General features: G+C 34.3%; 1 protein-coding gene across 1 annotated transcript; it reads right to left on the bottom strand.

Moving 5' to 3' along the window:
* Positions 1 to 3,301: 3,301 nt before the first annotated feature.
* Positions 3,302 to 7,385, bottom strand: LOC113736459 (putative late blight resistance protein homolog R1A-3). The gene is made up of 2 exons (XM_027263444.2): positions 3,787 to 7,385; positions 3,302 to 3,642 (listed from the first exon to the last, which is right to left on the bottom strand). Exon 1 carries the CDS (start codon positions 7,298 to 7,300, stop codon positions 3,812 to 3,814), a length of 3,489 nt encoding a protein of 1,162 aa, XP_027119245.2. The 5' UTR covers positions 7,301 to 7,385; the 3' UTR covers positions 3,302 to 3,642; positions 3,787 to 3,811.
* Between the last annotated feature and the right edge of the window lie 7,178 nt (positions 7,386 to 14,563).

The following is a 14,563-nucleotide window of genomic DNA, read 5'->3' on the forward strand; positions in this document are numbered from 1 at the left end:
GATATTCAGAAGCTGTGGAACTCTAGATTAATTTCAGCAATTAAAGTAGATGATCCATTGATTCTCTACAACTATGGCAAAAAACCAAGAGTCCTATTTTCTTTGGGAATCACATTTGGATGGATAATTAGTAAGGATTTTTATTCCAACTTTATGTAGGAGAATAATTTATTTCTGGAAGGTTTTATTAGAGAAGAGATAATTCTTTTGTTAGGAGCAACATTTTTTTGAATAGAAAGATCGATATATTCTCAACTCTTACTCTCATTTAAAGAAGAGGATTAGAGTAGCTAGTTTTTCTTTCCTCTTCTCCCAAGACACAAAAACGCCGATATTTTTTCTCTTTAGGTACTTTCTCCACGGGGTGTGGTTAATCGTACTTTGGTAGTCAAAGAATAATTGAAGAATTGGTTCACGACAATTGTGAGATCTAATTTATTTTTATTTTTTGTTTATTTATTTGTATATTTCCTGTATTATGCCTGTAATGATTACCGTGTGTGATTAAATAGGTACACAATATATGATTATTCACAATAGTTTATTGCCAATTGAGACAATTAAATCTATAATTATTTGACTATTTTAATATTTGTGGCAACTGGCATGATTGGCTTTTTGTCAGGGAAATATACAATCTAATTTAAACGAACCCTCGTAACATATTTGTTGATTGGAATTGGAGTTTTCTAATCTTTAATACTCTTAAAAGATTAAATCCTATAAAAAATTGTTAATGGTCGACAAAATAATGAAAGGTTGGTCGTTAGAGTTTGTTGACAATTATAACCACTTTATTCACGAATATTTGAATTATCTTTGTATCAAGAATCAATTGCATGAACTATTTTTGACTGTTGCTGGAGCTCCATCATTGTTAATTTAATCTTGGTTAATTTTCGTATGTTTATTTTGTATTTAAACTAATTAGTTAGTTTAATCTCCAAGATCACCCCTTTTATTCATTGCTTTGAAAGGAAATAAATCAATCCAATCTCTATTGAGATGATTCTAATTACCATTGCATACAAACTCTTATTTTTCAGAGTAGATATTTTATTTTTTATTGGCTCACAACCTGTCAATGCCTTCCCTTGGTAACCCCATTAACATATTTATCCATCATTCTCATCAAAAAAAGCTAGTCTAAACAAGGAAACAAGTATACGATTATCATTTTTCTAGGCCATAGCCAAGGGGTTAATATCCACTCCATTGAATTCCTCTCCATTGTTCTCTCCACTTCTCATCTCTAGATTAACATATTAAGAAATGGTACTCTTGCTTATACTTTCGCATTCAATTTACACTAAACATTTGAATGGTGAAAAATGAGTCCAAATTATAACAAAATGTGTAATGATTAATTAGCAAGAAAACTTAATCAAATTTATACAAAATTTTGTGTGTAACTAATACGAGTGATGAAATACATTATGAATAGTGTTGATTTTCAAAAATAACTTTTAAATTTATTTTATTAGGGTGTAATGGAGAGAATTTTTTTGCAATGCAATGGAAAGGAACTTAGTCCCATGGCCAAGTATGTAATGAAGCTAACTATGGATGTAACAAGTTACCTTGAACAACTATTGTTGAAAAAAATTACATTATATGCTTTACCTTCTAAAGTTATAGTGTGAAGTAGACTCAAGGTGATCCTTGTAGAATAATGCTACTATAAATTCATGGTACATGAAGAGTACTACACAAAAAGTCCTATTAGTTTCCAAATTGACCTCAACTTGATAAGTGACAATGAAATATTTACCTTTCAGTTCGGTTTTTTAAGCATAATGCTGAGTAGCATATATAGTTAATTGGGATTATGATGACAAGCAAGCAGAACATAGATACTATATGTTTTCTGCTGCAAGATTTAGAGGAAATAAAATCTGCTATTAAACTAAAAGATTATATATATTTTTTAGAAAAAATTATTTTGGATTCTGAGCTTATAATTTATTGACTTTGATAAGTACATTGTCACTACCCTCCAGCACTAAAAGTATCAACTTAGTTGAACCGTTATCATATAGCAGAGTAATTGCACGGTTGGAATACGACCATCTATTAGCATAGCTTGACAAGCAGAGGCTTTTAAAATTATTCAAATCTCATTTTTTTTTTCATTTGATTCTATGTTAATTAGCCCAAAATTCATTGTATTAGTTGTCTAGGTTCACTTGTCATAGCCTACAAATAAATATAGGCATCGACCTACTCTACAATTGTGAAGTTTATACATGTTTTCTCTACAATTTGGATATTTTATAGTGTGGAATTCAAAAATAGAAGATTAAATATCCATACAATCATATGACCTTTGAAGCTCTTTGGAGAATTAATTATTTTTACTAACGTCCTTTCCAGCAAATAGCTCAAGCAGCAGGAAATCAAGTTGCAGACATCTTTCTTAAAGGAACCTAAGTCCATACTTCATTCTTTGCCAAAATTCTTGGGTAAATTCCGCTTTACCCCCTTGTGGTTTAGCATTTTTTCACATAACCCCCCAGTGGTTTTAAAAGCTATACACAACCCCCTTATGGTTTGAATTAAAGTGTTAAAGTGACGAAAATGATCATTCGTAACGGCGTCATGTAAAATGTCAAAATTACCCTCATGTAAAGTTGAAAATTATTTATTGACCAAGGGGGTTATGTGTATATTTTGAAAATCATAAGGGGGTTATATGGTAAAGTACTAAACCATAAGGGGGTTATATGGTAAAATATAAAAAGCATACGGGGTTAATGTGTCATGTATTTATAAGGGTAATTTCGACATTTTTAGAAGTTCCGTTACGAGTGACTATTTCCGTCACTTTGACACTTTAATCCAAACCATGAGGGGGTTATGTATAGCTTTTGAAACCATAGGGGGGTTATGTAAAAAAAGAGTAAACCACAGGGGGGTAAAATGTAATTTGCCCAAAATTCTTTAACTTGAAGAAGTAAAATATGATTCTGAAAATTTAGCAAATTTCAAAGTTGGATATCCTGGATTCAAAATTAAGATTGAGCATACATCTTCAACCAATTCTACGACGGAGTACTACTCTATCCTGATCAAGCCACGCAATGCCTTTTGCGATCCCAATTGCAACTTTTATCTTAAACCTGTTTTGAGCAGAAAAGAGAAGATCATATAGGTTTCATTTTGACATGAATTTGTAGATCAAAAGTATGTTGTTAATTCCCAAATTGGGCCGTCTTATTCTTCCAAGAATCGTGAGTCCAAATAGAAATTGTTAATCAATTCTGTCAAAATGATGGAATTTCCACCTCAAATAGAAAAAAAATGAAAAAAGATAACAGAGTTTCTTGAGAGCAAAAGGCCAACCATTTGCGTAGTATCTTCGTACACTGTCCCAATTCAGCAAATTCACACATGTTTGAAAAGAAATAACACACAACCATTACTAAATTCAGCAAAACGAAATTACACAAAATACGCCAACAGCAAATTATCTGCATGGCCTTTATGCTGCCATGCAGATTGATAAAATTGTGAATGGTGTACAAACCTCATTCATTGTTTCCACCATATCTTGACAAGAAAAGAGCCTACTGTTACCTCAAATCTTCTACAAAAGCACCAAAGAAAGCCAAACCACACAGATGAGCACTACCGCAGCACTCCCTGATGATATCATTAAGAAAAAAATAGAGCAATAATTAGTTGTTTGTTCATCAATTTCATGCCTGCATTACCAAAAAAAACTACCAAAAGCTAAATATAGATTATTTCTGCAAGCCAATTAATGGTAATGACAAAAAAAATTACCTGATATTGTACCCGCTGATGCCCTTCAATATTTTCCATAAATGATCTTCAGATTCTCATTTCCATAATTTTTCTGTTCTTCTGCAATTTCCCATACTAAAGATTTGACACCATCTCCACAAACATTCATCTTAATGGTTTCAAGAGTTGGTATACGCCCTAAACAAGCAGGCATCATTTCCAAATAAGAAATTCTGTGGAGTTTTAATTGCTGAAGGCACGGGAAGTAATCATCACTGTCAAGGTCTGTCTCTATCCACTCCACAACCTCTACATCTTCCAACGTCAAGACCCTGAGTTTAGGGAATCCTCCTTCCATCAACTCCCATTTTTGGCCGTCCATTGACCGCTGTCTTAATTTGAGGACTTCAAGATTGGGTAATTGTTCAATCAATGACATTTTTCGACAGGATAGACCCAGGTTGGAAAGACACAACTTTTTCAAATTCTTGGGAAAAGAAAGCCCAACATGTTCCCGTGAACCTGAGAAGTTGTAGCCCCCTAAGGTGAGTGATTCTAGGCATTCTAGTCGACTCATGTCGCAGCACACTCTTCTTTTTCCCCAACAATTGAAAATTTTAAGTTGGCGAATATTGGGAATCCTTCTCAATATGTTCTCTTCCCCTCGACGAAAAAGACACAGAGTAGAGAGTGTGTCTAAATTGTGTAGGGTGCAGAGAATTTCCACAACGTTTTTATTGGAAGGAAGACAAACACGCCTTACATGTACATGCCTCAACTTCTTCATGTTCCAGATACTGTCCGGCAATGAAATCTTCTCACCAGATTTTAGACGAAAGGTTTCCAAATGTGAGAGATTGGCTATAGATGGGGGGATGAATTTCATTTTCCAAGCTGTAAGGGCTAAGTACCTCAAACAAAGAAGTGATTCGACTTCAGTTGGGAGTTCCTTCAGCCTTAGGTTAATGCCCTCTAAATTCAGAACTTTAAGATGTTTGTAGATGCAAAAAAGGAAGGAGATATTAAGCAACTTAAACTTATTACGTCCTGGAGTAGCATCAAAGAATACCAGAGTACCTAAATATGGACAAAATAGCTTTGACTTTATAAAATCCTCTTCACTGGAGCAAATGGACAACCGAGGTAGGTTGGGAGGTTCATTAAAGATAGAAAGCTCATCATATCCTCGCAGGACCTGAAGAAATTTCTTTTCTTTCGCCTCACCCTTACAGAACTCAAATATCAAATCGTGAATGTAACAAGTTTTGACTCCTCCAATGGATCTGTTTTCACTTACCATAACTAGGTTTCGACCAATTAGGTCCATCAAATATTCTTCGGCAATGTCCTCCAGTCTCTCTCCTTCAATTTTTTCCACAAACCCTTCTGCAATCCATAGACGCATCAAATTCTTGGCACCAATTATTTCATCTTCTCGAAATGCCGCAAAATACAGCAAGCATGCCTTCAAGTGACATGGTAAATGCTCATAACTGAGCTCCAATGAATTCTTGCACTGGTCTGTACCAGACACCATGGTTAAAGTTAAACTTTTAGCAAATTCTTCCCAAACCCAAATATCATGGTCTATAGTTGCTAGGACTCCAGCTACAACAACAAGTGCAAGTGGCAATCCTCTGCACTTTTTGGCAATCTCCATTCCCAATCCATGCAATGCTTGAGGACAATCTTCTTTTCCAAATACCTTCTTCAGCAGTAATTCAAAGCTTTCTTTCTCACTGAGTGGGCGAAGATTGTGAGGTTTCCCCCCATATTCAACCTGTGAAGCCACATTAGAAGATCGACTCGTGAAGATGATTCTACTTCCTTTCTTTTCATCGGGAAATGAAATTCTCAGCTCATTCCATACCTTAATGTCCCAGACATCATCAAAAACAACAAGATACCTCTTCGTCTTCAGCCTTTGATAGAGCTTGTGAAGCAATTCAGGTTCATTCAAGTTTTTAAGCTCTTCATCCATCCTAGATTGTTTTCCATTAGAGCACAAAATTTGTATTAACAAGCTTTCCATGTCAAATTTTTGAGAAACAGTGCACCAAAGACGAATCTGGAAGTTATAGATAATTGAACTATCATTGTAAACTTTTTTGGCTAAAGTTGTTTTACCAAGCCCAGCCATTCCCACAATGGGAACAATTTCCACCTGTTTTGATCCGCTTACAAGTCGTTCAATTACCTTTTCTACCTCATCATCAAGACCAACCATGACTTCATGGGCTATTGGCATTTTACCTTTTGATAGCATGTGGCTGAAAGTCTTGCTACCTTCTGGTGCTCTTAAGCTGTGAAAGGAAGGAAGACTTTCAATAATGCTTGAGCCACTGATCTGATCCTTAAAATGCTTGATATGGATGTTGGTATTAGACAGCATATCATAACAGTCAAGGGCCTCTGTGGATCCTGAGAAGCTGACTTCTCCTTCCTTCACTCTGTTTAGAGAAGGCGAGCAAATTATAATGCCTGCCTCACTAAGAAGAGCACCAATTTTTTCATTTTGCTCATCCATCTTCTCCTGCTGCTCCCTTAAAATGCTTCTCAAAAACCTCAATCCTGCATAGAGAATTTCAATTTCATCTTTCATAGAATCCACAAAGCTAGAGCTGCAGCATAACAACTCCCAGAGACGACTTATCAGACAATCATTGAAGTTGTTCAATATCTGCTTATCCCTCATTCTATCATGCAATGATTTTGAGGATCTTGTAGCTCTAAGAACGTCCATATAAATCTCGTAGACTTGAAAATCAACAGGTGTGATTTTCTGTTGTTGTTCATATATCATGGAGCAGAACTCAGGATTGTGCAGATCCTCATCTTCCCAAAAAGAACACATGTAAGAGAGGCGTGCTGCGTTCAAAGCCACCACTTCAAAGTGAGCCAACAGCAAGGCAGGAATATCTACAGTTCCTCGCAATTTGCCAAAGGGAATGAAGCTTTTGAAGAATGTTAGCTTTGCTTCAAGGGCTTGGAATTGAGAACTCAAAGCAGCATAAATAGATGATTCACTAATTTTGCGATGCATATAGCCATTTGTCAAATCTGCTAGATTTTGTAGGATGAAGTCTATGAATTCCATTAGTTCATCATCTGTCATCCAAGAATTTGATTGCAATGACCTGCTGCTTGCCAAAGCAAAGTAAATTTGGATGATTTCTTGCTTAAGTAATTTGATTTCTTGCTCAAGTAATTCGATCTGTTTCTGAATTTCTGGCTTAAGTAATCTTTTACCCGCTTTTGATCTAAGGGAAAGAGAGTGAATGTCCTCCTCGTATTTGTGAAAGGTGTCTTCAATGCAAGATAAGAAAGATGGAAGACTCACCTTCTTCGCTACATTGTCAGACTGCAAGTACAAATCATTGCTTTGGGTGGACTTTCTTGCACACATAACAAATGTTTTGAGAAATTTCATGCGTTTGATTGTATCACGAACACGATCACGGCAAGGAACATACCGGCTTCGGACGATGTTCAGGAGCAGCAACTCTAGATCAAGTAAGACCCGATCGATGCTGCAAGTGGAGACCATCTCCATCTCTTATGCAGGGATTTTGGTCTCAAATTTTAAGAGAGAAGCAAATCTCACTTATTGCAGAGCCAGCAAGTATTTCTTTCCTGAAAATTACTTCTTTGCTTTTCTTCTTCTGAAGAGTATTGAGACAATCAATTATTGGCAACAAGGTGGAATCGGCATCAAGGTGGACCCCAGACACTGATAATACTACAATTTTGTCACGTTAGCAAAAGTTAGTGTGAAAATAAATCGTGGGTCATCAGCAATATCATTTGCTCATGTCTAATTACAAAAGGAAGTTGATAAAATCAATTATTCAACTAGGTGGAATTGGAGCTAGGCACGTATTGGGTTAAACTGGCTTCACCCAAAATCCAAATTTATTTTGAACTAATTACAAATGGAAATTAATAAAAATTAGTTGACTCTGTCATCAACATTTTATTGGGGAAATTTGATATGACCATCTCTCATGATCACAGAGAAATGCATTCTTGAAACATTTTCTATTGGGTCATTTCGATAACCAATGTTGTATTACAAACACATTAATTTTGTACTCTTTCAACGTGGATTATTACATACATAAATTCTATGAAATAACAATTTTCATTTTAGTTACTATGGAAAAAGTAAAATGACATTAGAGGTTTTAGTTTAATGGATTCTTTCAGTTGAATGAAAATAAGTACAACTGAGCCAGGCCTTGAAAGCTTGAACTGCCAAAACAAAGTTGTTAATGGATTCTTTCAGTTGTTAATTCTACCGTTTTGCACTCTGAAGTTGTTAATTCTTTCAAAATAGTATGGTTTCACACACTATTGGTGCAAGTTTAGGAATAACATGGAGCTGTATGCTAGCTTCTCATTAACAGAAGATAATGATTCGTTCGTACGAGGAAAAGCCTCTGTTTTAGTCGACTTTCATTCACAATAACAGTAGTAGTTTAGGTGATTTGAGACACTTTGATGATTTTACGGTCCAAAGCATGTAGAATAACTAAATTAAAGGTAGGATTAATCCCTACCAAGAATGGTCCAGACGGATCAGCCCCTCTCTATCATACATTTATAATAGAGAGGAATATAAAGTGGAATATAAGTTGTATTAGCAGACATATGCAAGTGGTGGGCTCAGCGCTTCTGAACCTTTGATAAGTAGCGGGTCGGTTTCATAGAATTATTGGGAATTATTGTATTCTCTTTCCACACAATGGGGTCCGGCTCCACAGACCAGAATTATTGCGGACGGGGGCAGGGCGTGAAGTTTTTGTGTAAAATGCACAACGTGTGACTCTGGATAACACGGTGTAATTTATTTTTAATAGTATGTAATTATAGAATAAAATTTTGTAAGTCTAATGTATAGTGTGAAAAATACTATATAAGATGCAATCTGAATTTTATATTTTTTTTTTTTACCAAATCTTAACCATGAACCTGCAATAACAGTAACCGTTCCTGCCCCTTCTCCAATTATTGTAAGCCCCTGTTTTTGCAATAATTCCACTTCTTGTCATGAGGCAATCAGTGAGTAGGAAAAAATCGACTATCCACAATTTAATTTGTTAAACTTCGTAATTAAGAAGCCTTGTTTTGATAGCAGATGTGGAGTGAGGGTTGAGTGTTTTAATTCATCCATGTTTGAAATATGAATAGAGTATTATTTGAAATGTTATTTGAAATAATTATTATAGCACTTTTTATGATGTGATGTATGTGAGATAAAAAGGTGATTGGGAATATAAAAGTTGAATTAGAAAATATATTTATGATACAAACGAAATTTATGTTTCTAGACCAAAAAGAAATCAACCAAAAAATTTGCTCAACCAATAAGAAAAGTTAAAGTTTCAGTTATGCAATATCAATATTGGCTCTCGAGAAAGTTAGTAGAGAAGTTTTCAAATGTATTTTTGTGTTTCGTAATTAGTATAAATTTAGCATTTAGTAATAATATATTTGGATATATAATTATATATATAGCTAATTTAAGGATCAGGCCTATATCGGGTTTAAACCTGATGAGGACCAAATTTGACTCATATTTAATTTGGGCATAATTTTTAGGTTCAAACTCAAATTGGCTCAGTGAAAGGTCGGGTTCATCGGACTTTTTTCGGGCTGAACGCGCCAAGGTCGGGCTGGCCCGATCCCATTGACAGTCATAATAAATATAAAGAGTAAAATGATAAAGTTCAAAATTAATGTTACGGAATGCATTAATGTTAACAATATACAATGGTCAAAGAAAATGATTGGATTAAAGAAGTAAAATATTCTGCTAATTAGTAGCAGTGCTTCATTTCAAGAGTCAGGACTTAAATGCATGCTAATTATTTATACTAATTTATTTACTTGTATCATAAGCATATTTTTCAATTACCTTTTCACATCAAAAAAGTGATACAGAATTTTTTTTAAAATATTGTCCGAAATAATCTCCTATACAGACACAAATATATGCCCATTTCAGTGTTACTTGGGCCATTGGAAATTAATTGAAAGTCTTCTCATTAGTCTTTCTTCAATATTGAGGGTGTCCGTTTGGAAAATGAGAGAGAAGGAGACTGGTTGTTCTTCTGGTCAAGCACGGCCAGAGAACCGTCCCTTTCCTTGCTTTTTAACTAAGGGTTCATGGGTAAGGCATACCCATATTTTTAAATGTTTGATATCAATTCTTATTATTCACATAGAAAACTTCCACGAGTTGATTGAGAATTAGGTCTTATTTGATAATTCAATTCAACACTTAAATTTAATGGATTCAGATTTTAACATGTTCAAATGCGTTTGATAACAAAAAATTAACATTTGTATTAATTAAGCAGCACTGAATTTTTTTGACAAAATTTACTCTTAAAAAAATGATAACCTATTCACTTATCATTAACACTTAATGCGACATATTCAAATAATTTAATAGATTCAAATTTCAATTTTACTAAATGCTGAAGAGTTAGAACCGAAATGCATACTAATACAAGCATATACTATTACAGCTATTAGGAATCAATTCAACTCTTAGTCTTTCTTCCACGTTCGGGGGGTCAATGTGCAGAATTCGATGGATTGATGGAGATCGGATACTGTTTTGGTCAGGAATGGTTACTGGACGGTCCCATTTCTTGTTCTTTAATTCAAGCTTTAGCCTTTAATTCGGGGGTTCTTGTTTTTAGATGGGAGAAGATTTCATTCACAATGCGTAACCAGTCTCGCCTTGTGATTCTAACCTGCTCCTTTTTTTACGTGCGAGCAACTATATTCAGGTTTTGAGACCTAAGCAATTTTGGGCTAATTGATATACATTGGAAGAATATTTTCATATTCTCTTGTGGTTAAATTTAATAATATTATACACAGCTAATGAACTGATAAGATTTTTATAGTGTTATATTTATCTCTTAGGTAGAACTACAAACGAATCTCGTAAACCAACTTTTTAGCAGCGAAAACTGCCTTAATTGGCTGGCTGAGCTCAAGCAGTTTGATCAAAGTATCAAATCAAGTAGTTTGATTAAGAAAATACTCCCAAACCTCATGATATGTAGGCATACTTTTTAACATTAGTACCCATTGTCTATTTTAAATTCCTTCAAAAAAATATTATAACTAATATCTACTTACGTATGAGCTCGATCAGATCCGATCAATGCAAGCGGAGGTCATCTCCATCTCTTATAATGCAAGGAAATTCCTCAATTTCACTCCCAAATTTTAGTGTAGCATAAGGAGAAATATTAACAAATCTCGCCTTCTCCGGATCTAGCAAGTTTTTCTTTTGTGGAATATTCAATTATTCAACAAACAATCGGAGCAAGAAAGAAAAGACTAACAAATAACAACGTAGTGGTGACAGTAGGGTAGGAATTACGTGAAAGTTGCATCTCGGTTTGGAAAAGCAAAGAATTTTTTTTTTATTCATTACTTTATGGTTTTTGAATGAATTATTTCACTCTCATTTTGTAGCTAAGAAGCACCAGTGTCGGCATTGTCCACTAAGAAAGGGACCCTACACCTAGACCTTTTTATTTAATTTAAAAAATTTTCGCTTTCCGTAAAGTAAGACTTTGTTGGAATTTTTGAGAGAAAAAGAGCACATAAGGGGCCCAAAAACAGAGAAAGGAAAAAGTTAAAGTTGAAGAGAAATTTTCATTATCACGACAATAGTTTCTTTCATTTTGAAGTGAAAAGGAAAAGGAGAATGATAATTTATAATTAGTTATTCATGTTAGCTTTATTTTGCTTTTTTCTCTTTTTGTTGAAAATTCAAGCATTACTGTTCAATATGCATGCTCCAAAAATTAATCTTATAATCCAAAACCAATAGCTAGTTTTTATTTTCAAAAGAGATTTTAGTTTGATGGAATCTTTGACTTGAGTTTATATAACTACTAACAGGGGGCCTTAAGCATCAGTCTGTGATTATGTTTCACGGGTCAGGTGTCCTTTCCGCCTAATAGATTTGTAATCCGAACCGATTCTATTGGTTCGACAAAAAATTAAATCATAACTGTGTCCATGATCATAGAGTACCCCCTTACTGATCAGCCTCCTTCCTATTATATTCATCAGCAAACAAACGAATAAATTATAGTGTAACCCCTTACAATCTAGTGCATTTTCGTATAATCATCGTGTGGTAAAATGCACATGACTCCAAGCTTTGAAGCACAGTGTCAAAATGATGGATATCGTCCTCTGCGTTGGAATTAGTTAAAATGTTAAAATTATTTATATTAAAAGCCTAAAATGATTTTATTAACTAACGTTGAAATTCTAAGATTTAGAAGTCTTGGAATCTAATTCTCCTTCCTCCTCTCCGCTTTTGCAAAAAAAAAAAAAAAAAAAAGCCCTACTTCTTTCTTGCTAAAAAAAAATTTTAATATATATATATATAGGATAAATTACACTTTTGTACCTTATGGATTTTTTTTATATATATATATAACTCACTTACACCTTGAAAAGTTATACATAACCATCGGGCCACTTTACCATCCTCTGCATCAGATCTCCATCAATTCTGATATTAATTTTTTTGACTAACTTTATGTCACATGAATTTAATCAAAGGTCGTTCTACTAAAGGGCAAGATATAAGGATGTTGGCAGCATCAGAAGTCTTCAACCGATCCAATTTCTGCTGGAATTTGACCTGTTAAGTGGTTGTTGTTGAGTTGTAGGGTATTTAGAAATGTACAATTTGCAAGTTTACAGGAATTTCACCTTTTATAGAAACAGACCTCACCGACTGCAGAGCAAGCAAGTATTTAGTATTTCTTTTGGAGTTTTTTTATACTCGATAGGTTGGTGAGAAGAAAGGACCTGCACCCTACACTTGCCTTGCGTTTTGAAAGATTCAAGGAAAGAAATTTTTATTGTTTTTGGGCTATTTATCCTCATATTTCTGGGAAGGACCCTGCATCCGCACCTGGGCTCTGTTTTTTTTTTTTTGTGATTCGAGACACTTTGATGATTTTACCGTCCAAAGCAACCATTGAGTAGGAAAAATAAATAAGGACTTTAAGTTAAACAGAAATTTCCGACGTCACAAAACTGATTCCGTTAATATGCTTATATTTTAACGTAAAGTTAAGGATTTCTACACAAATTTTCTTAAATAAAATTTTTCTTTATAACTCCACACACTTTTAATGTAAAGTTATGATTAATATGCACCATTATATTGGCTTCCCAGTTATGCCGGGGATTTATTTCCAAACAAAGTATTATCATAGTTACAGAAAATGTACACAAATTAAGTAAGGGCCAATTATATCTATATGTGAAGCCATCAAATTCGAACTATCCTGATGCAAGAACATATGAAAAAGAAAACTTGATAAACTCACGCTTCTGAAAACCAAGAGTTCGAGTTATTTAGCAAATTGTAGGATAAATTAGATATAACTCCCCTGATGCTAGAACATATGAAAAAGAAAAGTAGATAATCTGCACTTTTGAAAACCAAGAGTTTGAGTCACTTAGCAAATTGTAGGGTAAATTGCATATAACTCCCCTATACTTTTGCACAATGTCAGATAATCCATCTAAGGTATCAAAATAGTCACGTAATCCCTATCATTTTATATAAAGTGGAAAATGGACGAAATGCATAATTAGTTATGGCGATTCGACCACACGTGCTTTAAAAGCGCGTATGATAAAATTACACTATTCACTTAATACTTTTATGATTTGCATAAATATCTATTTTACCCCCTCACGATTTTCGTATTTATCCACGTAATCCCTCTATAATTTTATACAAGGTGAATAATTCGTTGTTTGATTTAACAGTTAAATAAGAACACTACCTTGGGGTAATTTTGGTATTCAAGTTATTATAGAACATAGGCTTTGGATCTTTATGTCATCTTTAACCAAAAAAAGGGACAGGTGTGGAGTACCTAAAGCTTTTGAAGTGCAAATATCATTTGCTTTTTCCAAATTAACCTCAACTTAGTAATTAAGTGGCAATGAAGTTTTGACATTTCAATACGGTTTCTTAAGCAATGTACTGAGTAACATAATTACTTGTTGATCTTGGAGTCTCATTTCTTGCACTTCAGCTTCCTTTTCAACTGCATCTTTAAATCCGTTTTCTTGAAACTCTTGCAGTTCCATGTCATTTGGCCGGACAATTGCACTCTCATCTTCCTCAAGATTGATATTGGTTTGTGCGGGTAATTCTTCCATTTGAGAAGCCAATCGATCTATCCTGGATGTCAATTGACGCATTTGATCCGCCAGGTCGCGAAGGCTCGCTTGTGTCTTCTGATGAAATCGATTTAGGCTCGCTTGTGTCTCCTGATGAAATCGATTTGAATTAGCAATTAGTAAACCTATCATTTCTTCAAGAGACATACCTGACACGGAGGATGATTGCCGAGACTCTTGCTGTTGAAAATCCATTGGCCCGGTTGCATAATCAAAATTGGAATTATCCCACCATCCTTGATCATACCCGTTTGAATAAGGGTCACACTGCGTTTGATATTGGGGTGGAAAATCTCCAAAAGTATCAATTGGAGCGCTTAAATTATCTTGAAATGCGGGGCATGTGTCAGTTGAATAACCTGAATCAAAATAAGTTCCACAATTTGCAACAGCCCATTGATCATTAGGAAAAACATGAGTTTCATAATCCCATTCAGAAACAAAGTCCAGTCTATCATCAAAATATGGAATGTTAGCAGCCATAAAAAAATAATAAAAAAAAATAAGAGAAAAATAAATTAAAGAAAATGAAAACAAGATAAACTCAAAAAGAAACAAATTA

The sequence above is a fragment of the Coffea arabica genome, chromosome 3e (assembly GCF_036785885.1).
Source record: "Coffea arabica cultivar ET-39 chromosome 3e, Coffea Arabica ET-39 HiFi, whole genome shotgun sequence".
NCBI classification, from domain to species: Eukaryota; Viridiplantae; Streptophyta; class Magnoliopsida; order Gentianales; family Rubiaceae; genus Coffea; species Coffea arabica.

Coding starts and splice junctions, on each gene's coding strand:
- LOC113736459 (XM_027263444.2), bottom strand. CDS start 7,300: ATGGAGATGGTCTCCACTTGCAGCATCGATCGGGTCTTACTTGATCTA.